Source organism: Dermacentor andersoni, chromosome 7, assembly GCF_023375885.2.
Source record: "Dermacentor andersoni chromosome 7, qqDerAnde1_hic_scaffold, whole genome shotgun sequence".
Taxonomy (NCBI): domain Eukaryota; kingdom Metazoa; phylum Arthropoda; class Arachnida; order Ixodida; family Ixodidae; genus Dermacentor; species Dermacentor andersoni.
The window spans coordinates 136,688,437-136,711,929 of NC_092820.1; the positions used below are offsets into that span (position 1 = coordinate 136,688,437).

Consider the following 23,493-nt stretch of genomic DNA (forward strand, 5'->3'; position numbering starts at 1 on the left):
ATAAGCGCTGTGTTATAGTAAATTGACCTGAGTAGTATGAAGAGATCAAGAAAATGTGCTGTCATATTACAGCCTGCAATGTGCGAATAATTACTGTGGAAGTTTGCCTTTTTTTTTAATTTGTGCAATAAATGTGACCTGTTACTCTTAGTAGCTTGTTGCCTTTCCAGTTGCGTTGAATACTGCCTACCCCCCCCCCCCCCCCCTAGGATCCAAGAAACAGCACTCTTGACCTTCTCCCAGCAGCCATTGGTCATCGATTCCCTTGTACGAAATAAATTTGATCTAGAAGTTCCTGCATCTTGAGTCTTTTTCTACTTGCACATTTGATGTTACGAAGCAGCTCTTTAGTGTGCAGTATGAGTGAATCATAAAAATGAACTCTATGTGCGCATGTGAAATTTAGAAACGCGTTTAAACCTACGTGTCTGCAACGCATATATCGAAAACCTGCAGCTGCTGTGAACGATGGTTAGTGATGAATGACGGTCACGGTTAACGGCCACTGACATAACTGCAGGCACGATAGTTTGCTTGGCGACTATCATTATTCGTCAGATTTCGGCAGCCAAATTGCGCTCACATAATTGTCCATATTACGTGTGTGAAGCTTTTTTTAAATACCCTTTAAAACATTTCTTGCCTTCCAGCCTCGGCGGGATAACTTCATACGCATGCTGAAAAACATTGCACCACTTTTTGTTTAAAGGTAATGCGTGTTTGCATGCGAACTTTTGAGCTCTTGGAGCCATGGGCGTAGGCAGGATTTATATTTTGGAGATCGAGGGCTGTCCTAGCCCTTATATGCACGTTTGTGCGTGTATTATATACATACCAGACGAAAATTTCGGGGGGCTGGAACCCTACCCCGCTCCGGCTACACCAATGGTTCAAGCGTTGCCTGCGTTAAAACGTGTCATCTTGCTCAGCACTTGCAAACAATTGTCGCATGTAGCTTGCGACCAGCAGACAAAAAAGCAAATGGAACACCGCGCGGCATTTGCCTCCTTCGCGCGCGAGAAGTGGCTTCACTGCACCGATGGAACATAATGCCGGACCTATGCGCCTCTCTTCTCCCTGCTGGAGCATATACAGGGACACTAGGGCTTAGCTGTTGCGCGAGCCTGCCGGTCTTGGTGGCCTCTGCTGCTTCCTCGGCCACTTGCGCGCTGGACGTCGGTGGCATGCGCGTTTGCACCGCAGGCTGCTGCTGCTTGCTCGCTCGGGCAAGACGCACCGCTACAGTGCATTACTCCCAGCGCGAAACTCAAAGGACCGCTCAGCGTCGTTCAACTGGACATTAATGCTTTCGCAGTCACAACTCATAAGAAGTGCTCAGGGGTTCTCGGATTTTTTAAAGCGAAGCTTTCTTTGCCTCTCCCCCCTTTTTACGGGTGCTTGCTGATGGCTCTCTTACACAATTGGCTGGTACCGGATATAATGCGAACAAGCACCGGATATAGATATTGCAAATCGAGGCGACGCGGGGCGGCACGAGATACACGTAAGTGTCGAACTGAGCTGCCGCCTCAACACGACCCCATGGTCATGTCATCGCCTTCGTGCCATTGTAATCATTCCTTTGTTGTCATCTCACTGTCGTCGTTTCCATCGTTTTCACTCCGCCGTGATGCGTTGCGATATCGTCGACATCACGCCACCCTCTTCGAGCCATCATCGTCATAGCACCGTCGTCAATCCATCGTCATCATTTCACCCTCGTCACTGCTTCATCGTCATAGGCTCGTCATTGTACCACCACGGTCGTTCCTCCATCATCGCTCTATCGTACTAATTTCAGTGTCGCGATTCCATTGTCGTCATACCCATTGTTGCCACTTCGTTGTCGTCATTGCGTAGGTCGTCATTATTTGCCGGCATGCCATCGTCATCACGTCGTCGTCGTCACACAGTAGCCGTCGTGCTACTGTCAACATGCCGTCGTCATAGAGCTGCCGTGTCACGCCGTCATCGTCATATCATTGTTACCACTGAAGCATCGCCATCACGTTGTCGCCACGCTGTCCTTGTCGCGCCATCAACGTCATAGCGTTGTCTTCACTCCAGCGTCGTCACACAATCGTTGTCATGCCGTCGTGGTCGTTCCACTATCCCCAATATCGATTGCGGACGACGGATGTTGATTTCAATGTCATCGTGCAGTAGTCGTCACACAGTAGCAGTTATGCCGCCGGGGTCATTCCAATACCGCCATTTTGTCATGGGGACTCTAGTGTCGTCGTGCTATCATCCTCATGCCGTTGTCGTCCTTCAGTTGTCGTCATCCATTCGTCCTCATTCCATTTGTCGTCATGTTGTTGTAGTGATTGCAGTGTCGTTGTGCCACAGTCGTCATTCCATTGCCTTGATTGCGGCGTCGTCATAAAGTTGACGTCCTTACATCATCGTAACTGCGTCGTTGTCATACAGTCGTCGTCGTCGTTTCGTAGCCGTGGTTTATTGGTCGTGAGCTCTGTACTTTCGAAGGGCCGCTAGGAAGGACAGCGTTCTTCGCAAACACCAACAAGAGCTTCACTTAACCGATACCCACAGCGCGCGAGATCCACAAGTTTTCTTTTTTTATATATGTATGAGGTTAAATTTACCCGGGAGTAAAATTTTTCACGCAAGCGGGCTCTGGTATAGCACGAAATACTCGAGTTTACAGGAATGCTTAAGTTGAAGAAAAAGTCGTGTGGACAGGCAGTATACGGTACGTCACCGTTCCATAAGTCATCGCAGCAGCTCTGAGGGACGATGAACCAGTCTCCATTTTGCTGGAAAGGATCACTGACAGCATCATTCATCTCCAATTGCGAAGCGCATGCGTTGCATGCTTAATTACCAGCATCATACTGCCGAAGGACGCTTCACAAACAGAAGAACTTATTGTCGGCCTAGTTGGCAGCTTAACGAACCGTATCCGTGCTGTATGCGTCAGAGGCACCGGTCGACGACTCCTTCCACACACTTGTATGGCCTTCAAGAGACATCACTATCTAATGTATCCGATCAAAATGGCGCGAAAGATTTCATAGGGACCATGGACGGCGTTCTAAAGCAGCCACTCTGATGAACCCTTTCACTTTTGCGTGAACTAACGTACAGCGCGATGCGGCTCAATGGAGTAACCGATATCCTGTCCGTCGATACATTACAGAACATGACCGCACGACATAGAAACAACTGTGCTGGACAGCCGTGATAACTCATCAGCCTTATCCGATGTGACCGATGTATCTAAAAGTGACCTTACCGAGAGCGACTGATCGAGCGTACCATCCAAAGAGTTACCTTCCATAGTCAGAGTTGGCACGACTCCCTTCGCTCTTACCCACATGGCTCCTTCGCAACTGCAGCTTACAACGTGCTGCGCGTAACTAAGCCGAGTGACGGAGTACACACGCGTATACAGTGCTCTCTCGCTTCACGGCTTCGACAACATCGTGTTCCGAGCTGGCCATAAGTCATTGTCCAACACGAAACGCCGTACCGGAGAAACAGGGCCGGCCAGGATATTTTTTTCTTCTTTTCGCTCTTATCTTAATCCAGTCATCGATCTCGGCGGTGACGTCACAAACGTCACCTTGCCATCTTGTCGCCCCCTTGTCGTTTTCTTTTTGTCTCCACCCAGCGTTGCACCCGTACCGGCCGGTGAGCACTCGAGCGTAATATTCACAATAATAACAACGAACGATTGCGTGCGCTCCGCCAAATGCGGCTGCTGCCGTCGTCGCGGAGCAATGCAATGGTTGGTTGGTCCTCTTCGCATCATTATTATTATTTTTACATTCACTCACGTCATTCGCTTAATTCGGGACTGGCAAGAGGTGAAAACGCTGCTGCATTAAGCCACACTTGGTGTAGCGTATAGCGAGCGACTACGCCGTTAAGCATCCTTAGTGTAGCACGCTTGATTCCGATAGTCGAGCGTTCGCAGCCCGAGTGCAAGAATTTTTTCCTTTCCACCGTATTTCTTTGTCAGCGCCAGTCGTTCGTCGCCATTGCGCCCCGATCGGCGAGGCGAATCACGGGAACGGTGAGTACGTGACTGGGATTGAGCTTCGAGTGCGCGCATGTTCCGGAGCGAGCAAACAGGAAATGACGAAACAGGAGAGGAGGATAGTAAGTAAGGTGATCGAACAGGTGTGGCCGTGAGTTAACGTACTGCAGCGCACACCGTGTTTTCTTTAAAGACGGCGGACGGTGTCCTGCGTGCGCTTTCGGAATACACGCAGCAAACGAGCTCTCCGCCTCTGGCAGAGGGTTTCGACAGAGCGCCGCATTCAAGGTCGACGTTGTTGAAACCATACTGTGGTAACGACGCTTTCTGTACCGCCATAACATACGACCGCCGTTTTCAGATGCACGCAAGTGGTCAAGCGACAATGTGGGAACGCGGTGTAGTCTACGTCTTCGCTGCTTGTTTTCTCGGTAAGCGCATAACGTTTTTTTCTTCTCTGTTTTAGATTTAGGCTTGATTGCCCGTCACAGTTTGCTTATGAAAGGACTATTTCAAGTCGCTTATATGGGATTGCCTTTTCCAGTTAAAAAAATTATTTCGATTCAGTAAAGCACTGGGCTCAGTGTATACGTGCCATACTTGCATCTTTGTTGACGAGGAGTCCTATAGGCTGATGTAGTCTGGAATAATTTTAGGACGCTGTTGTTCTTTGATATGCGCAGCAGCATGAGCACGCTGGGATTCTTGCTCTTTGCTCCCATCTGAATGCCGATGAGGGTCAAGTTGGCAACTTCCCATTCAGAAGATGAACAGGAAAACACGCACTCAGTTTTGCGTCTCAAAGTGAAACAGAAGTAGCTCTACTATAGTCAGTAATTTGTAGCTTTTTGATCATGGATCTGGGTATGTTCTTGCCGATGCGCCGATCGAAAAAAAAAATAAGCTATCGTACGAGCCTGCTCATAGCGAAAGGGGAAGAGTGAGAATCACGAAGAAATATTTTAAGAGAGAAGAAGCAAAAAGCTAAAAAGAAAGAAAAAAAATACGAGTAGTATAAAAATCAACGACTGAGTTACACTCCGACATTCAATTGCATGCCTATGCAGTGGTCCCGTGCTTCGAGCTCTTGAATTGTACACTTGGCTTCGAATAAATCTGATATATATCTCGGCCTTCTCAACTGACAGAGCGGCTGCCCCGTAAACGCGCTGGTGCTGAGTTAGATAGCTGAACAAATGTAAGTTTCCTTTTTTTTTCATAGTGCGAAGCTTGCTTTCTGAGTAACTGGCATGGCTTTCTTTTAGTGCTAATTTCGAGTACACGAAAATTTTAAACAGCAGTTCTATGTGCGTACCCCCCCCCCCCCCTCCAAGAGAAGCAAGCTTTCTTACACGTGAGTCCCCTCGCAAAGGTAGCATCAAGTGCCCAGCTCCCTGGAAATTAGTTATTCACAAAACTGGAACAACCCTATTTTCAAAAAACATGTCATCTTGTATACCGGCTTATGCGCAAGTTTACATTGTAGACCTCGAATATGTACATTCGTACGAGGTGACGTAATACCCACGTGTCAATAGCTCTGGATGTCTGCTGCACATAACTAAAATGTAACGTCTTCTCCCTTCGCGCACTGTATACTCCAGGTGTGTGTCGGGCGCAGCTCAAGCCCGGCTGCAAGATATCTCAACTACATGCCTGCGGTGAAGACTACCTGGTGTACAGCAACACCACGCACCTGCCGGAGCCACACGAGGACCAGTTCCAGGAAAATTGCGAGTGAGTCGAGGTTTTCGTCACGTTCGACATGACGCAAATAGCGCATACGAAAAAAGAATCAAAATCAGCTGGACGGCACGGACACCCAGAGAGAGAGGGAGAGAGAGAGAGAGAAATACAAGACAGGAAATGCAGGGAGGTTAATCAGACGCGCGTCCGGTTTGCAACCCTGCACTGGGGGAAGGGGGTATAGGGATGAAGAGAGAGAGAGGGGAGAGAGAGAGCCCAGTTTCGCGCACGTTGGAAGGTTCGCCCCGAGACTACACGCGCTTGTCAAGACGTGTCAACTTGAGGTATTTCAACAGAGCTTTCGTGGCTTTCTGTGCCATCGACGCTTACGGCCATGGTCCAAGGATCTTCATTACCGAGCATGGTCTAGAGTCCAGCTGGTTCAATGCTGTCCGGTGAGCTTCACGCTCAACGTCGTATTGGAGACACATACATAGGATGTGTTCAATCGTTCCTGTGGTACCACAAGAGTCGCACACGGACGTATCCCCCATTCCAATGCGGAACGAGCAGGCCTTCGTAAATGCCACCCCGAACCAGGGGCGGCACAATACTGTCGCTTAAGAGCGGCAATCTATTGATAGCACTTGTAGCTTTAAGGATGGATCCAGTGAGAGAGAAAAAGAAAATTATGCTGATCCAACGCACGTGGTGGAATCTGTCCGAAGCTTTCATGAAATAGCTGATCAAATTCGGTAAAACTCAATGCCACGCGTTGAATTGCTTTTATTGCTATTCAACGTCACTTGTACTCCCATGCGATGTTTTATCATCATCAGGTTATCTTTTTTCCTTCTGATTGGCTGGTGCCGTGACAACGCCTTTTCTAACCGAATCAAACCGCAAATTAACCTAGCAAAATTTCGCAATGACCTTCTGAATAGCGAACTGTGGTGCCTTTAAAGCCTGGAGTGTAGGCGTCTGTCAAGGCCAAGGCCCTGGAACTCCACATTGCCAAAGAGGGCGGCTGTTAGCCTGTAAAGATCTACAGACGCTGGTGAAGCTGGGGCCTGTACAAGAGAAGGGGAAAAGAGACTCACAATTGTCTGTTCTCGCAATTGGGGACCGTTTCAACTAGGATTGACAACGTTTCATTTACAACCACAAGCGGCACGAGAAAAACTTTCTGCCAGTGCCGTGTGCTTAGATGTTGACCATACGAAGCCTAAATTAGCACTGTTTCGGAAAAGAAAATATAACAGCGTGAAAACGCAGGACACAGTAAGAGGACACACACAAAGCGCTGACTCAAAACAATATAGACTTATTGCAGGGATCAAAATACCTAAAAACAACTGAATAAATTAAACAAACTCGTAGTGCTGCTTCTGTGCTTCCTTACGGCGTACCTGTGCCCGGTGTTCTTGAGCTTTCAGGTTTCTGTTTTCGAAAATTCGTCACCAACCAGTCCAAGTCGCAACTCTCCTGCATTTGTAAACGTTCATTCGTCCAAGCGAATTACGTAACGTCAACAAAATATTTGCAACAACAAGAGGTCGACTTGAACTTCTCAGTTCTGAAGTTATTCACCGCTATTGCGGAAAGAAGAAATGGGCGCGTGTGATATCGGTGACAACAGAACTAACGCAGTGGTTCTTCCATACATCGGCGTGCCCTAGCTCCATGCACCGTTTGCGTCAATGAAAAAGCCTAGTACCCTGATCACGTTGACTCTGGGTATATTGGCACCATTTTCTGTATGTAGGTGTATATTGCTTTCCGATAGAGGTTTCCAGCCCTTAGGCTTACCATACGGAGGATACGGAGGTCAAGAAAATCACCCTTAAAACGGATAACGCGTGCAGGATGATCAGACGCCTGGCAGGAAGACACAAGGGCATGAAAGAAGATAACCTCATCAGGTTAATCAACTCTTTCGTGCTCTGTCATATTTCATACGCCGCTGCCATGTACAACTGGACGCAGGTTCAACTCAAGAAGCTTGACTCAGCGATCAAGAAAGTTGTTAAAAGCGCATTGGGGCTCCCAATTCGAACCAGCACTGCAAAATTGCTCAAGTTAGGAATACACAACACGACCATGGAGATCGCGGAGGCTCAAGAAACATCACAAATAGCGAGACTATCTACAACCAGCACGGGAAGATCAATCCTGGACAAGATTATGATCAACCCGATTACGGATCCAGCACAGTACACTAAAGTTAATCAAGAATTCGCAGACAACATAATTGTCGCACCGCTACCCAGGAATATGCACCCAAAACATAACATCAACAGGAGAGTTGCGCGAGCCAGGGCGTTAATCAAGAAAATGGATAAAGGGGGCAGAGGAGCCTGCTTTGTTGATTCGGCTGCTTACAACGATCGAACTAAGTTCGCGGCGGCAGTAGTGGATCATCAGGGCAATTGCACCAACTGCGCCACGGTCTACACTAGAACACCTGAAGTCGCTGAACAAGTTGCCATTGCATTGGCACTAACAGACGGTAGATTTACAGAAATTTATAGCGACTCGAAAACAGCTATTAGAGCTTTCAATAGGGGAAAAATTGCCCCACAGGCTGCGAAAATAATTAACAAAAGGCAAACAAATGTTACGCGTTTCCTTTATTGGTTCTCGGCGCACCTTGGTTCACTTGATGGTATTCCTGTCAATCCAAATGAATCGGCCAACAGCGTCGCCCGCGACCTTACAGACCGGGCCGCTTCTACATATGGTTTTGATTCTGCTGGATTGGAGAACTTACAGAGAGATACCCTCATTACATACAATGAAATTACAAAACATTACTACATGGGAAGGAGGGAGTTTCCACCCCCTCACTATAGACTAAACAGAGCACAAGCAGTTACACTTAGGCAATTACAAACAGAGTCTTATTATTCACCTGCACAAATAAAGGAATGGTATGACATTGCAGACATGAATATTATATGCAAAGCATGCAAAAAGGAGATATGCACGCTTGAACATATGCTCTGGGAGTGTGGGTCGCTCGGCCCTGGCATTTCCCGGAATCGGTTTTTAGGAATGATCAGATCTCCAGATCATATCCCTCAAGTCCTGGCTGTCCAGTACGCCCGTGATAGGGCTAGGAGGCTTGACCTCCCGGTCCCAACATGGGACTAGCCAGGCGGGTGGCAACACCTTGTACAGGACAAGAATAAAGTTTTTTCCTCCTCCTCCTCCTCCTCCTTCTCCTCCTCCTAGCTCCGTGCAATGAATTCAAGAAAAGTTGTGGTACCTGTTAGGACCCTTTCAACAAGAAATATAACAGAAAACGTGACAGTTATTCACAAGCCGGTTTTCTGGTCTTCCCAAACGGGGCAATATTAGGCCGTCATAATATCCTACCAGTGCTAACTGTTGCTGTAATCTAGCACCAATAGCAACTTGCGGTTACTGCCAATGTATCATGAGGCAAAATAATTTTATTCCAGCTGGAGACATCAGCATAGCTAGGGTATTGCTCGACTACTCTAAAATATTTGTTGTGTGGTACAGATAATAGAAAGAGAAAGCAAATGCGCGAGCAAAACACACGCACGTGCGCTGGTCCAAGGAACGTCCAACAACTCAAAAGACGTGCCATAACAGAAGTGTGTTCGACGTGCTGTTTAAAATATTCCTTGGTATTGCGAAGCTTCAGAAAATGCAATTTGCATGAACCGCGACCTCGTCAACACTGCACATCCTTTACAGTGGCATAACAAAAATCTGAGTTTCGGAGATGATTTGTGTATTCAAGATTCAGTCGAAACAGACCGAAGTATCGCTGGTCATAATTAGCGAAGAGTAGGTGTATTTACAAAGTATTTACAAACTAGGGCAACGCTGCATACGCAAGATGGCTGCTCAAACCAGCCTCGCGTTCTTCCCACCAAATCGTCTTCTGCGGCATAAAAAGCGTAGATCTACTCAATGTGCCGGATGACTCGAAGAGGCGGACATTATTTCCACAAAAAAAAACAGAAATACTCATTCGACTAATTAACAAAATTTTACTCAAAGCTCGTCCTAACTTTAGCGCCAGCTTTGAGATAAGCCCTCTCTAAAGAATGCTAAAAATGCACTCTTGTTTCACTCTTCTTACTATTCCTAACAAAAACGTATTTTGAAAAAAAAAAAGGGCATTGTATCCGCAATTAAATCTGCAAAGTATCAAAAACACCAGTGCATCTTGTCGTACGCTTTGGAAGCGAAACTCGTGAAGCTCGTTAAACTCGTGTCCTACTCAGATTTCGCCCCGAGCGCATAAAACTTGCAAGCTCACAGCGTAGAAATTGTAAATTGTACTCTGCCGTAAATAATTATTTTATAAGTCAGTTAGCCAAGCTATAATAATTAATCGATCATGCATTCTGATTTCTCAGGAAATTTATATCCGTCTTTGAGCGTAATCCAGCTTAATAAGTAGAATTGCGTTACATGCCAGAGACGATTTTAAAATGTTCTCCTAATGATGAAAAAAAGAAAGCATGTCACATATTCAATTGGCTGTTTTCGCAAGCTTCTCAAAACTGCTTCGTTGCCGGAATGCTGTAATACGCACTGCCCGATGCCGTCATCTTTTTCAGTCTTAACTATTGAACAATTGTGCACGATAGGCTCAAAAAAGATAGTTTCCGAAATGTCTATTTCCAGCAAAAGCAATGAATCAATAGGCGCATGTAGCCATCCTGCGTCAGTACAGAACGGGCTTTATGCCAACTGATGCATGGTGCTGTGATGGCCATGCAAACGCAGCAGGAACTAGTGGCCAAATTCACAACTCGTTTTGTTCGTAAGTGCCTTTTTTTTTGTGTGTGTGTTGGCTGGTTGCCTTCGCTAATAATATGCCATGCGCCAGGATTGGTTGGAATTTACTCTTACGAACAATTCTAGTGTAAGGGCGTTTTATGAAGCCGGACTCAGGTTGTAGTTGAAGTTCGAAGTTTATGGTTTCCCCACAGCATTTGTACAAAGTAATGATCAGCCCACGCATACCCGCCGCGGTTGCTCAGTGGCTATGGTGTTGGGCTGCTGAGCACGAGGTCGCGGGATCGAATCCCGGCCACGGCGGCCGCATTTCGATGGGGGCGAAATGCGAAAACACCCGTGTACTTAGATTTAGGTGCACGTTAAAGAACCCCAGGTGGTCGAAATTTCCGGAGTCCTCCACTACGGCGTGCCTCATAATCAGAAAGTGGTTTTGGCACGTAAAACCCCATATATTATTATTATTATCAGCCCACGCAAGTGCTTGCGTGCGCGGCTTACCCAGTGGTGCTTCTATGGTTCTCATGAATTGCTCTTGCACTTTATCAAGGCTGCCTTTCAGGCAGCACGACCGATAACTTACGTTGCCAAAAGTATCGTGGGCTCTCCCTGTGCGTTCTCGAGAGCTAGCCCGACTACATCATTCACTGAACCACCGCAATCGCTGTGTCGGTTCCAGGTTGTTCGCCAAGCAGATCGCCTGCACGATCGAGTTCTCTGAGAGTTGCCTGGACAATGTACCACGCGCCGTGGCGCTGGTTGCCATGGAGGCAGCGGGCGACGACTTCGAGGCTGCCTGCACCGAAGGCACCGAACGGCACGACAGTGAGTCCGACTGTATATAGTGCAGTGGCTGCAGACAGTGCCTCCTTCGTGCGAAAGCTGCCGCGTCGCTTGTCTTCCCCGTAGAGCGGCCGTCCCAGAGGAGTCACAAAGTGATGGAGCTCGTAGGCGGCTTGGCTTCCGGTCACGGTGTTGAAGTCTCCCATAGTGGCAATGTCCCGCTTCATAATGCAGTTTCATCAACTTTGCACCACAAATCGGCAATAATATAGCACCATGTACATACATTTTAGCTGGCCATATATGGTCGGCGTTCGGCGTTCGGCGTTCTTCGATTTCGTGATAAAGCAGTCGTGAAAGTAATCTCGGAGGGGGAATAGCGCACGATTTGGTCCTGCGACCGTTCACAGTAGCCGGCACTCGCTGGGGGGCACTGGCACAGATGAGAAAACCGAAAAGAACCAGGAACAAATAAGTGGACTCACGCGGCAGTCACCTAGTAGAGCAGGTATCGCTGCAGAAGGAAAATATGAATTTCAGAAAGAGACTCGCTCCCACGATGTATACGCTGCTACCATATAGATGGCAGAAGCCAGTCAGTGCTAAAACCAGGGCGTACGCACAAGACTCGTGGCGATAGCAGCAGGAGATACTTGTCTTAAGAGTTATGTTAAAGCTACGTATGTCTGGGCTAACATAAATAAGCTCCTTTGAAACCATCGTTGTGATACGTCCTCGTACGTATAGGCCACTTATATGGTGTCCGAGCAAGAAGAATGAGAGGATGGGGCATGAATATTTATTTATTTATTTATTTATTTATTTATTTATTTATTTATTTATTTATTTATTTATTTGCTTGTAGCTTCGTCACAGGCCTTGTATGAGGCATTGGGCAAGAGGCGTCAAAGTAAAATCAAAATGGGGGCAAACAAATCATATATATATATATATATATATATATATATATATATATATATATATATATATATATATATATACATACATGATACATATACATTTCAATAATGCATACACAGAATATTACACAAACATTCCAGCCCTGCCCACACACGCACAAGAAGTAGGAAATGCCAGTATACATATCAGACAAAAAATGCAATAAGATACCGTCCCTAAAGAAAAGAAAATAACGATGCATAAAGGTAGCCACTCCAACGACAGTCAAATAAGGATAAAAATACAAGAATAAAAAGCAAAAAAGAATGAACTGAGAAATACATCAAAACAGCATCCTAAACGCTTAACCTGAAAAGAAAAAAAAAGACATCATGACGTTTGCCCTCCTTACGTAGTAAAATAATATTACGATACAAGAGACGAGCCGCTGCGAAATGTCTGGGCTCTTGTCACGAGCGTGTGTCTGCCTGGCAGTCTGGCTCCACTGTAAATACAGCGTAAAAAAAATATGCGGACCTCACGCACTGCGGGAATCTAAGTAAGCGAAGCTTTCGACACTGTTTGCTTTCATTGCCGATAATTATTGCTCTACGTGTGGCTTCTGGTGGGGGTGCACACCACGCTCCAAGTCTTCCATGGCCGCCACGCGTCATTGACTGGCCATTTTTGCTGACGTGTGTTTACGTGCTCCTTCTGAACACGTGGCCAGCACGCTGTTGAGACGCCACCTCCAAGCGCTCTTGCCAGATTATGGGCGATTGTAATGTTTGCGCCATCACGGCCCAGCACGCGGCCTCCACAGCCCAGCGCCTGCATTTTTGTCGCATAGAAAGGCAAGCACAGCACGTGCGATACGCACAAACTGCGAACGCGGCCGCGGCGGCGCCGGCCTTGACGCGTGGAGGTGAGCGCCATCCCGGGGTGTTGCAAGAAACCAAGCGGCGCGTGCGAGCTAGACCTTAACGGCAGCAGCAGCAGCGCCAGGAAAGTCGGGCGAAGAGGCAAAGAAAGCTTCGCTTTAATATTCTGGTTTGCCTGCCACTACGCGAGGGGTCTGATCCTCACGCAGTTATCCATCAGCTTGCGGCAGTGGATAAGCAATTTTTCTTTCTTTTCTGCGAGTCATGTGACCGTTGAGTCTAGCAGGGATTCGGGGTTAGGATATGTGTCAGCGGGGGGGGGGGGGGGGGGGGGGGGGGGGAGTGCGACTCTGGCTTCGCACGCCTGAACGTGTCCCGAGGAAGACAAACGACACTCTAATGCTCTCTTTCTCTCTCTTTCTTCTGCATTCGCAGTGTACAAGAGCAGCATCGTGTGCATGAACGCCGCGGGAACTAGGTTGAACAAGTGCTTCGGCGTGCTTCGCGATGGCATGGGCGAGAGCATCGATGCACCGGCTGGAAGGACCATTCACTACGCCTGCTGGTAGGTCAGCTTCTCTTGTCCTCGGATTCGCGAACCTGCGCTCCAGCAATTGGGGGCCGAAGGAATGGTTACGCATACCTCGAAATCTTGGCGACCGTTTTGTCGCCGGATTCTTCGGAAAGCGTACAATATTTAATGAGGCGACAATAATTCGAGATAACCTGAGCTAATGTAAAAGCATTGTGATAACAAAGCACTTTCGCGAACTTGCGCGAGAAGTCGACTGACGAAAAAACAAAACTCACGGTGGAGAAACAGAACGGACCGCAGTTTCTGCTGTGGGCACGGGTCGCAGAATACACCTCGAATAGAAGGTAAAAACAGCGAATAGCGTTATCAACGGCGCAAGAAAGAAGCAGCGCTAAATTTCAGCAGTTTCCGCAATCAGACGACCTGTAAGAAAAAGAATAAACACTGCCAAATCAAGCCTGAAGAGGCCGGTTAAGTTAACGACGCATTAAGAAAAGGAAGCCGCAGATTCAGCAGTTTCTTCTGTTGGATACGAATCACCAAAGCACCAATGCGCGAAGTTTAGCCCCTAGTCGAAAAACCAAGCATTTAATACTTCTCCTCGACATCGATCCTAGTATTCGTGGGGCACCTCAATGTCTTGGAAGAGACCTGAGGGGTTTTCAAACCATACTAATTTTCATACCTATCCTTAGACGTAGTCGGTTAAGGTCTTACTCTCGGTATAAGTTGTCTGCAGCGTTACCCAAAACGGCAATGTCGCCAGTAAACAGAACGTTGCTGAGACACCTTCCGTTAATCCTTACGCCTTAATTTCGGCCATAACGATATCGCTGCTATCGAGCGGTTCACTTAGGAAAGGCCGAAGCCGGGCGAAGGCCTATCGTCGATTAATGCGTAGGCGATGCATTCCTTGTCATTGCCTCGTCCGGCAACACTTCTTCTATAACCAAAACCACTTTTCCCCGTGTACGCTGTACCCACAGCACTATATTATCATGTGGGTTCATATGTGCGAACCCAGATTTTCCCATTTAAAGCAGCATATCTGCATACGAATATGGTACGTAACATACGGGCCCTTTTTATCAGAGAGTGCGCTCGTAGTTCCATGCACAGGCTTTCGCTTTCAGATGCAGAATAATGGTCGCAATAACCACACTATAAACGCACTAAGACAAACTGCCTGCAGTGTAGCTCGCATGATGAGCAGAGTCGCCAGTCGCAGTCATGGCATGAAAGAAGAAGACCTACTACGCTTGACTCAGGGCCATATTGTCAGTAGGATTACACCAGAAAAACTTTACTACGATCTAGCATCAACAGAATACGCCCAAATAAGAGTAAAACTACGGAAAGCGTACAAACAAGCCCTGGCCTTCCTAGAGGCATGAAAACAACGGAACTTCTATCCATGGACATCCACAATGCCTTAGACAAGCTAAATGAAGCCCACCGACATGCTCCAACCATAGGTATCAACCTCACTAACACCGGCAGAACAACACTTCGAAGATTTCAGTACCCAGTGACGACAACGAACGGTGAACAATAAGTATTATAGCCCACAGTTCACCCTGTTTTGATGCTTTCGGTCTATTGAAGCGTTACCATATGTTAAGTCTGTAAAAAGTTGTTGAACTACAATTCAGCAAAAAAATTTTATACCTTGCCTAATCCCAACTGTCCTTCAATGCTGTGGGAGACAGCACGAAGAGGTAACCGCCATATGCACGATTTATTTAGGCGGACCAGCGACGATGACGCGAGATACCGTGAGCTGCAGCTACCGCGGCCGCTCTGGTCGACTGCGCTAGCGTGCTGCTTTAACACGCTACCTGCACCCGAGCCCTTCTTCTTCTTCGCCTGTTTTGGAGTCGATGGTCGCACCGCTACAGGCCTCCCCCCCCCCCCCCCCCCCCCCATCCTAGTGCGAAGCATCATTGAAATTAAGGTCCAATTGTAAAGCCCAGGCAAAGTGTGCAGATGATGTCATCGTTGGTAGCGTCGGGTTCACGCAATTCGGGTGAGATGTGCCAGGGAGCACCGGTAGCGTAGGTTGTGAGCGAGGAGCAGCCATATTGATGCCGTAGTGCGAAATCGTGTTCTGCTGGAGTTCTCGTAGATGTGGGGGCCTGTAGAAGTTCTAGTTCCAGAAGTAGACTGTCCGGAAGCTCGGAACTTGCCAGGAGATAGCAGAAGTGTTGGTCACTCACGTTGTAGGCGTAGAAGTGATTCTCGAGCTGAAACAGCCGTTTTGCAGAGCTGCGACTGCAAAACATCGGTAGGCCATACGTCTACGGAAAGTGTGAGCACCGAACATCGGCAAGCTCGCCTGCTGCTGCTTGTGGTGAAATCTCCAATGGCGATAACATCAACGCTGCGATGATCGCGAAGGTTTTGCTTGGGGCGTCACCGTGGCTGCGAGAGCGAGATTTTCGCCCAGTGGAGCCAGTGGCAGAGCCTCTGAATGGGTGATGAGTGAGGTGCCCCCGAACGGAAAGCGGATAGCTTGCGGGAATGTCCAAGGAAGGAGAGCGGTGGTTCGTAGAATAGCCGAAAGCGCTTGAGTTTGGCCCAGTCACAGCACGTTACAGGGACTGGGGTTAGGTCTACTACAACGATATGTGACTCAGCGACCGAAAGGCCTGAGAAACGTTTACACCGATGGAAGAAGCCAAAGCTCTTTTTTTATTCTTCCCTTTTACAGCGAAGACCGTATGTGACTAACCTTCCGTAGTTTTTTCGGCGTCCGGCAGCAGAAAAAAATCATCATGTGGGCCGATCCTGGGGATAGTGCAGAAAGCGTCCAAGCTCAATGGCACATACCCCTGTGGGCTCGGCAACCTGTAACGCGCCCTTGAACTATTCTTGTCGCACGTAAGACCCAAATAGGTATTTCGGTACGCGGTACAACTCTTCTACGCAAACAAAGACGTGACCGCGTTCAACACAGCTCAACGGCTACACCGGAGTCGTGTGGGATCGCCGAGTGGAATCGCGCGCTGTAAATGCGCTATATACGTAAATAACAACATTCAAGTGCAACCGTTCGATATTGGGATGAACAGAATCGACACTTAGCGTGCGGATGTCTGTGCTATACAAACGGAAGAATGAATCGTGATCTCGATGGTGTACGTCTCGCCCGCTACTTCCAAGTTCGAAATCCGATAGGAGTTTATGACCCCCTATTTCTAGTGGCTTCACACCACACCACACCACACCCGCGATCATCAACGGAGACTTCAACGTCGACATCTCTAAGCCAGAGAAGAAATGCTTCATGCAATACATCTTGGAAGAGTTGCATCTTGCAACCCATGTTGCAACCCCATGTTACCTACCACGCATCGCCGGACGGGCATTGATTTGATTCTAGCCAAAAACTCTCTAGGGTGGCAGTCGAACCACTGAGTGTATATCAGAGTGACTACAAAGCAATCGTGACTACCGTGACAAAATAGAGAGTCTCAATCGAACATCAACCACTGTCTTTACTAAATCATCCATTCAAACACATGAACTCCCCTCATCAGATCCTTCAAAGAAATGACAACCATTCCACCTCTGTGAAGATGGGACGGCATCGAAAGCTGGCGACAGTAAAAGCTCACAAACGAAAAGCAAAATGCTTGCTTTCGCTGCCATTCCATCTTCAGAGAATGGAATGGTTGTCATTTCTTCTAACATAGCAGCTCGCGGCACGAGGTACAAGACACACGCGGCGGAGCGCCCAATTTACACGAGCTAGCCGAGGAAGATCACAATGAACGCTAGAAACTCATTCAAGGTAGCTCAGTTAGGAATTCAAACCACGCTAGATATGCCTCTAAATATAATTTTTGTTACCATCCGTTCGCAATAACAATGGTAACAATACGCATACATTCGCTACCATTACACTCTAGAATCGGTTTCTTGCTTCATTTAATATACTGCCTACACTTCGGTGTCTCAAAGCTTGATTAACAGATTTTCTGCTAACCTTTCATCCGTTTGCTCTAACAAATATTTATATTTTCAAGCTGCTACAAATATTATTTCGGCCTTGTACGCCCATCACCAAACTTTCTTTAACAGCGGAGCTGTTCTAAGTCGAGCCTTCGCCGTTCGTTGTTCGGCGTCACTGCAGCAGGGCAAGTTAATGGCACGAACCCACTATGGGGGATGTGCCATAGGAGGGGGGAGGAGAGGGGTATAGGAGCAGATGTTTCGCCAGCGCTCGCCCTTTCGCCCCTTGGGTTCCGCTCGGCCCGAGCGGCAGCGGCAGCTCGCACGAGAGGGGCAGCGCCGACGTCGCGCTAATCCCAAGCTTTGAGAGCGAGAAGCGCAAGCAAAGAGCCAGCGAAGGGAAGCCACTACCGCCAAGGATCGAGAAACGGGGAACGCAATCCAAGCGCCGGTGGAAGCAAGCCAACCCCCACTTTCAAGACAAGGCAACCCAAACCAAGCGCCAGTAGAGGCAAGCTAACCCCCGAATTCGAGAGTAGGAGGCGGACTAGAGACGTCGACGCAGAGAGACTCCTCCCACGGAGGGTGCTGATAGACAGTTCAATAGAGAATTCCTTGGCCGTAAGTGCGATCACAGCGGCAAGGTGTGTGACAGACTGTGGTTTGATCACAAGCTCACGCAACCGAAGAGTGTGAGCAATCTGGAACCGAAGCTCGAATCTAGCAAAACGACGGCAACGATACAAAAGGCTTTCATGAAAATCGCGCTAAACACGATTTCAAACTTCAGAAAACGACCACCAGCTCCACTGTTTAGACAGCTTTCACTGCGTGGAACTGACTTTTCTTTTTTTCTTTGCACTGTGCACACTGCGTCACATTTTTGTTTCATTTTTCTTCTACCGTGTTACGTTTCGCCTACGACGCGCGGTATAGCCGGCGCGGATGCAACGGACGCCGGGGCTTCGTTCAAAGCGGCGGACATTTCGGCCCGTTCAGCGCCGCCGATACGCCTCCCCGCCAAGCGCGTCCAGGCATGTTTCAATGCCACGTGTCTTCAAGTGTGCGTGTGTGTGTGTGTGTGTGTGCATGTTGGTGCCCACGCTTGTCAAAGCGCGGCAGCCGGGGAGAGGAGCTCCCCAAGTGTGAAGCGAGGAGGTCTGACCGGCGCCGGCCCGGCGGATGCGTCACTACACTCGTCTCAACGTGTCTCTCAGCGTGTCCGTGGCGCCGTCACGTGCGCCTGTGACGAGGCGTTCCTTCTTGCCCTCAACTCCGAGAGTATAAGAGCAGCTGCCCCCGGACGCCAGGGGAGAGGCTCCGATTTCTTCTGCTGAGCTACGTGCTCTCCCGTCTCTCCACTTCGGTCGACCTGACCGCCCGCTCTTTTGCGATGCTAGAATAAACAAGTTGTTCTGTTCCCAGTCGACTCATGCCTTGCCGGGACCTTCGGATGCTTCCAGTTGTGCCCCAGGCCGCCAGGCCAACGCTACCCTTGGGGCTTGCGACCCATTTGCAACAACGGGTGTCAGCGCTGAGATTCCAACAACCGTTAAGAATTGTATCATTTTTGACAATTCCGTTGTTATTTCTGCTGCACTAAAACGCATTAGAGCATTGTTTGTTTTGTTTGTCTTATTAACATTTGATTTTCTTGTATCTAATATATCATTACATCATCTACTGCTATGCTGCCAACGATTACGAAATTTTGTTGCAGTTTCTAACCGAGGGTCCCGTTATAGTAATAATACTTTGGGACCCTTGTCTGCATACTAGAGTTATGCGTTTATGTTCTGTGTGTGAATAAACTCAAACTTCGAACGTCAACAAGTACTCCTAAAGTCCCTACGTAAGGAAAAAGTTGACAGTCCCTTCAGCATACGCTGAAGAGAATGAAGGCGAGAGCCTGCGCGCTCACGAGACATTGATTACATTACATTGCATTACATTTTCATTCAAATGCGTTCTTACTTCCTAGTACTTGTTTTCTCCCACCAAAAGCCGTTGGTTCGAGTACCTTAATTAACGCTACCTCAGTTAACTGTACCTTAATTCACTTCGCCCTAATTAACGCCAAAGATAGTGGTTTGGGCTCTCGACCTTCATGTTGTCCATTGTAATCCAACTTGGAGGTATGGCCGAGGTTCGCCCACATCTCCAAGTGGGTTCAACTCCCACGAAAGGTCGAGTATTCCATTCCCACCAAAGGTCATGCGTTCTAGTGCCTTAATTAACTTTATCTTAATTAGCTCTGTCTCAAAAAATGTTGCCCTAATTAATACCACTGTTCTTGCTGACATTTCTTCACCTCGGCTTCACGCCTTCTTATAAAGAAATCGATGGCCCGATTCGCCTTAATTAACACCAAGAGTCGTTGGTTCTACACCCACCAAAGCTCGAGGGTTCAACTCCCATCCAAGGTCATTGGGCATAATTAAATTCGCCTTAATTAAAATCATGCGTCTTCGGTTCGACTACCAGAAAAGGTCGAGAGTTCGACTCCCCATGAATTTTGGTGCCATTGCGCCGGACGTCGGGTTTTTCGACCCATGAGCCACCTAAGGCTTTCCCTCAATAATGGTGGCCCCTACTTCGCGTAACATGCCCCCGTTGTATCACTTGGGCAGGAGAAAAGCACGAGCCAAAGCAATAGAAAGAGGATACGGCACTCTCCCCACTGCTCGTCGGGCAGATGCGGCCAAGTATACCGAATGGTGAGGGCATGGTAATTAGCATGGCAGGGCACCGACACAAGGAACTAGCATGTGCTTCCGTTTGTACATACAACATAATCGCAGCAGAAAAAGCCGTCATTGGTCTAGCCATCTCGGCAACGAGAAAGGACGAGGAAGTATATATTCTCACAGATTGTCAATCAGCTTGGCGAGCCTACGCGAACGGCCATCTGCATAAAATAGCATACGATGTCCTCAACCGCCTCAGCAAAATACCCTGCTCCACGACAATATTGTCACGACTCACAAGCAGCTGAAACCGAGAAAACAGGGCAGCACACTTTCATTATAGGCAAACTGAAAACGATTAGGCAGGGACCTCGTCTTCTCCTTTGCAATGTGCCAAACATTCGCTTTTCTCTACGTGCCACATATTGGATGTGGCATTTGCCTCCCTCCAGAGAGTGCATCGTTCGGAGGTCCCTGTCTAAGCGTCTTCACTATGCCAATATAAAGCTTCCTGCCTTGTTTTCCCAGTTCCTGCTGCTTGTGAATTGTGACAATATGGACGTGAATAGGCTTTAAGGGAAGCTGAGCCAATGAGCAGCCTCCTCGGTGGAACAGAGTCCGAGTTTGGAGGAAGACGGTGAGCGTGGCAGACGTGGCGAGACAGAGAAGATGGTGCCCAAGTCGCGGAAGTAGAGGCATGCCGGGTTCCTGGCGAAAGGTCGCTACAGGCTCCCACCTGGGCAAACACACCTCATCTAGCTCCTTACCACGGCCTATGGTTGGCGAACGCCGATAGGGCGCCCAGACTTCACCCAACCCGACACGACACACCTTTGTTGACGGCAACTGCCTGCTCAGAGTTCCAGCGCCCAACCTCGCTGCCGACATTTCATTGTGTCTCCACCGTGTATACCATCCATCTGACACTTCTTATTGCTAGTTATAGTGATCTTTCAAGCTTTTCATAAGCGCCTAGTTCATTTCGTTCGTCTTGTACTTAATTGTCCTTGTGGGAATATATTTTCCGTTTGCTGTGCGTTCGCACACACATCCTCGACGTTTACGTTGTTTTTTCATTGTCTCCTTCAGCGCAATTCAAACACAAACCGCATAGATTCGTGGCCCAGTCATTGCGAGACGAGTTCTGCACTATTTTTCTATGTTTGTTGGGACAATGCAGAGTTTGACTCCAGTTTCTTTCTTTTATTCTTTCTCTTTCAGCGCATACCATAACTCTTTGGAGTGCGTAGAGCGGGCCCTAGACGACTGCGATCCTAACTCTCCGGCCAAGGAGTACGTATCAAACGTGATGGAACGCATCTTCGGGCAAGTGCTGAGTCTCGTGTGCGGACCCTACACCCGGGGTTCAGCCGACTGCCACACGCTGCCCAAACTGCCGCCCAGCACTGGACCGAAAAAGACCAACCTCATCGAGCTGGCCATCGAGATATCCAACTCGTTCAGAAACAAGAAGAAAAAGAACTAAGAAGCGTAGCCGTGTGTGATTCATATTATACGTATTCTACCCATCAGTCCATTCTTGCCTTGTTATTGCTTGTTTGACTGGGAGTACGTGGATGAAAAGTGTTAGTATCTGCTGGTTGGATGCACATTGTAGGAAAAGTCAACACACTGACCATTACCACCAGAAGTCGTGTGTCATGTGTCTTCTTCCCGGATGCCCATGTCACTGTTTTTGGCTGGAACCCTATTCGTGAAACAAGAGATGGTAGTAGTAGCACTTTCGGTTTCAACCGGCGTTGAACGGTGTAAACAGTTGAACTGTAGAAACGCCCCCGTCGATGCCTTACCCGACCTTTTGTCACTGAGGAGGAAAAAAGAAAAGCTGGAGCTGTAATCTGTTCTGCGCGGCAGCTAATGTCATTTTATATCTCAGCTGTTTGTGCTGTTTTTTCAAGCATGAAGCCCTACTTCAAGCACTTAAGTTAGAATTTATTGGTTGAAGCACGAACATTACACAGGCGGTGAGAATCATTCACCAGCGTTTGTAGTAATAAATATTATATGAACAATTCATATTTCCCATATTACATGTTTTCACACTTGCACTCTGGGCAAATGTATTGCAATACACGCGCTATGTGGCTAACATTTATTTTTTTAATTTAGTGTATTGGAGAACATTTTTTGCTTCAAGGTCTTGCAAGGTTGGTAGGAAAAATACAGCTTTTCAGCTTACTTCTTGCAACTTTTATAACTTATGCAACTCATACGTATCAAAGTTTGGCATACAGCATCCCAGAAACAGAAAATACATATGAAAAAACAACTAGTTGGAGTAAAACACAGTTAAGTTCTTTCTTTTGTTCTATTGCTTGCTAGCAAAATATTCAGTATCGATAAATGATATCTACTGTACTGCTTGCAAATCAGTCATTAAAACCATTAAAATTTTGTGCAGCATCTTCAGTTATTTGTGTGAGTGATGCATATGTTGTACTATGTGTTGTAATTTGCATATGCATTTCCGTGTGCATTGTAAACTATTCGCCACCCTGTATTTAAAGGAAAAAAAGAGAAAAGCAGTAGGCAGGGAAGTTAACCAGCATAACGTCCGGTTGTCTACCCTACACCGGGGAAATGAAAAAGGGGAAAGCAAAAATGACAGGGAGAGAGAGGAGGGAAGGAAAACTGTATTTAAAAGTAACATAAGAGAACGAGGCGGTGAAGAGTTGAAGGTAGCCGAAACGCCATCCCCACTCCAATCTCTTCGCCATCCTGTACTTAATGGATGAGCCATTGCATTCTTTGCTTGCTTAGAGGGGTACGAGGCATTGCTGATGATGATTGGTTTTGTTGGCGCAGAAAAAAAATCCACGGACGCCTACTCATAAACAGCTTCCCTGTAGTACAGTAAAAACCGCACATGCTTTTGTCAGCGAGAGATGGCAGGAGTAGGCATTTTTTCATCCCTATTAAAGTTGCTTTTCTCCTCCCTTTGACTGCGCGACATTACACCAATATTTTAGGCAGAGTTAATAGACAGTTTCAGTACTGCGCTGTGACGATACGTACGCAGCACGCAAGCGCTTTGCGGAGCGTAGTAGCGCTTGTCACGTCAGGGCTTTTAGTACTGGGAAATGCCTACGTGCGTAAACGCGTTGTTAGACGCCAGGCGCGTCGGAGCGCGTTGGCCGCAACGTCCGCCATTGCGTCGAACCATCGGTCGAACTATCGACGCTGTTGATCTCGCCAACGTGATGTAACATGTGCACGCGTTCACGCTACGTCGAACTGTATTTAGGCCTTTAAAAAGTCTCT

The 23,493-nt window shown here is 47.7% G+C and overlaps 1 protein-coding gene across 1 annotated transcript; it reads left to right on the forward strand.

Annotated features, from left to right (window-relative positions):
• Nucleotides 1-3,821: 3,821 nt before the first annotated feature.
• Nucleotides 3,822-22,635, forward strand: LOC126534592 (uncharacterized). The gene is made up of 6 exons (XM_050181859.3): nt 3,822-4,039; nt 4,365-4,434; nt 5,608-5,740; nt 11,151-11,296; nt 13,471-13,600; nt 21,433-22,635. The coding sequence occupies exons 2-6, from the start codon at nt 4,365-4,367 to the stop codon at nt 21,695-21,697; spliced, it is 744 nt and encodes a 247-aa protein (XP_050037816.1). The 5' UTR covers nt 3,822-4,039; the 3' UTR covers nt 21,698-22,635.
• Nucleotides 22,636-23,493: the final 858 nt, after the last annotated feature.

Bases quoted from the DNA above. Each gene is read 5' to 3' on its own strand.
- LOC126534592 (XM_050181859.3), top strand. From the start codon at position 4,365: ATGCACGCAAGTGGTCAAGCGACAATGTGGGAACGCGGTGTAGTCTAC. The intron at 5,741-11,150 runs GTGAGTCGAGGT...TGTCGGTTCCAG, and splicing joins CAGTTCCAGGAAAATTGCGA to GTTGTTCGCCAAGCAGATCG. The intron at 11,297-13,470 runs GTGAGTCCGACT...CTGCATTCGCAG, and splicing joins AGGCACCGAACGGCACGACA to TGTACAAGAGCAGCATCGTG.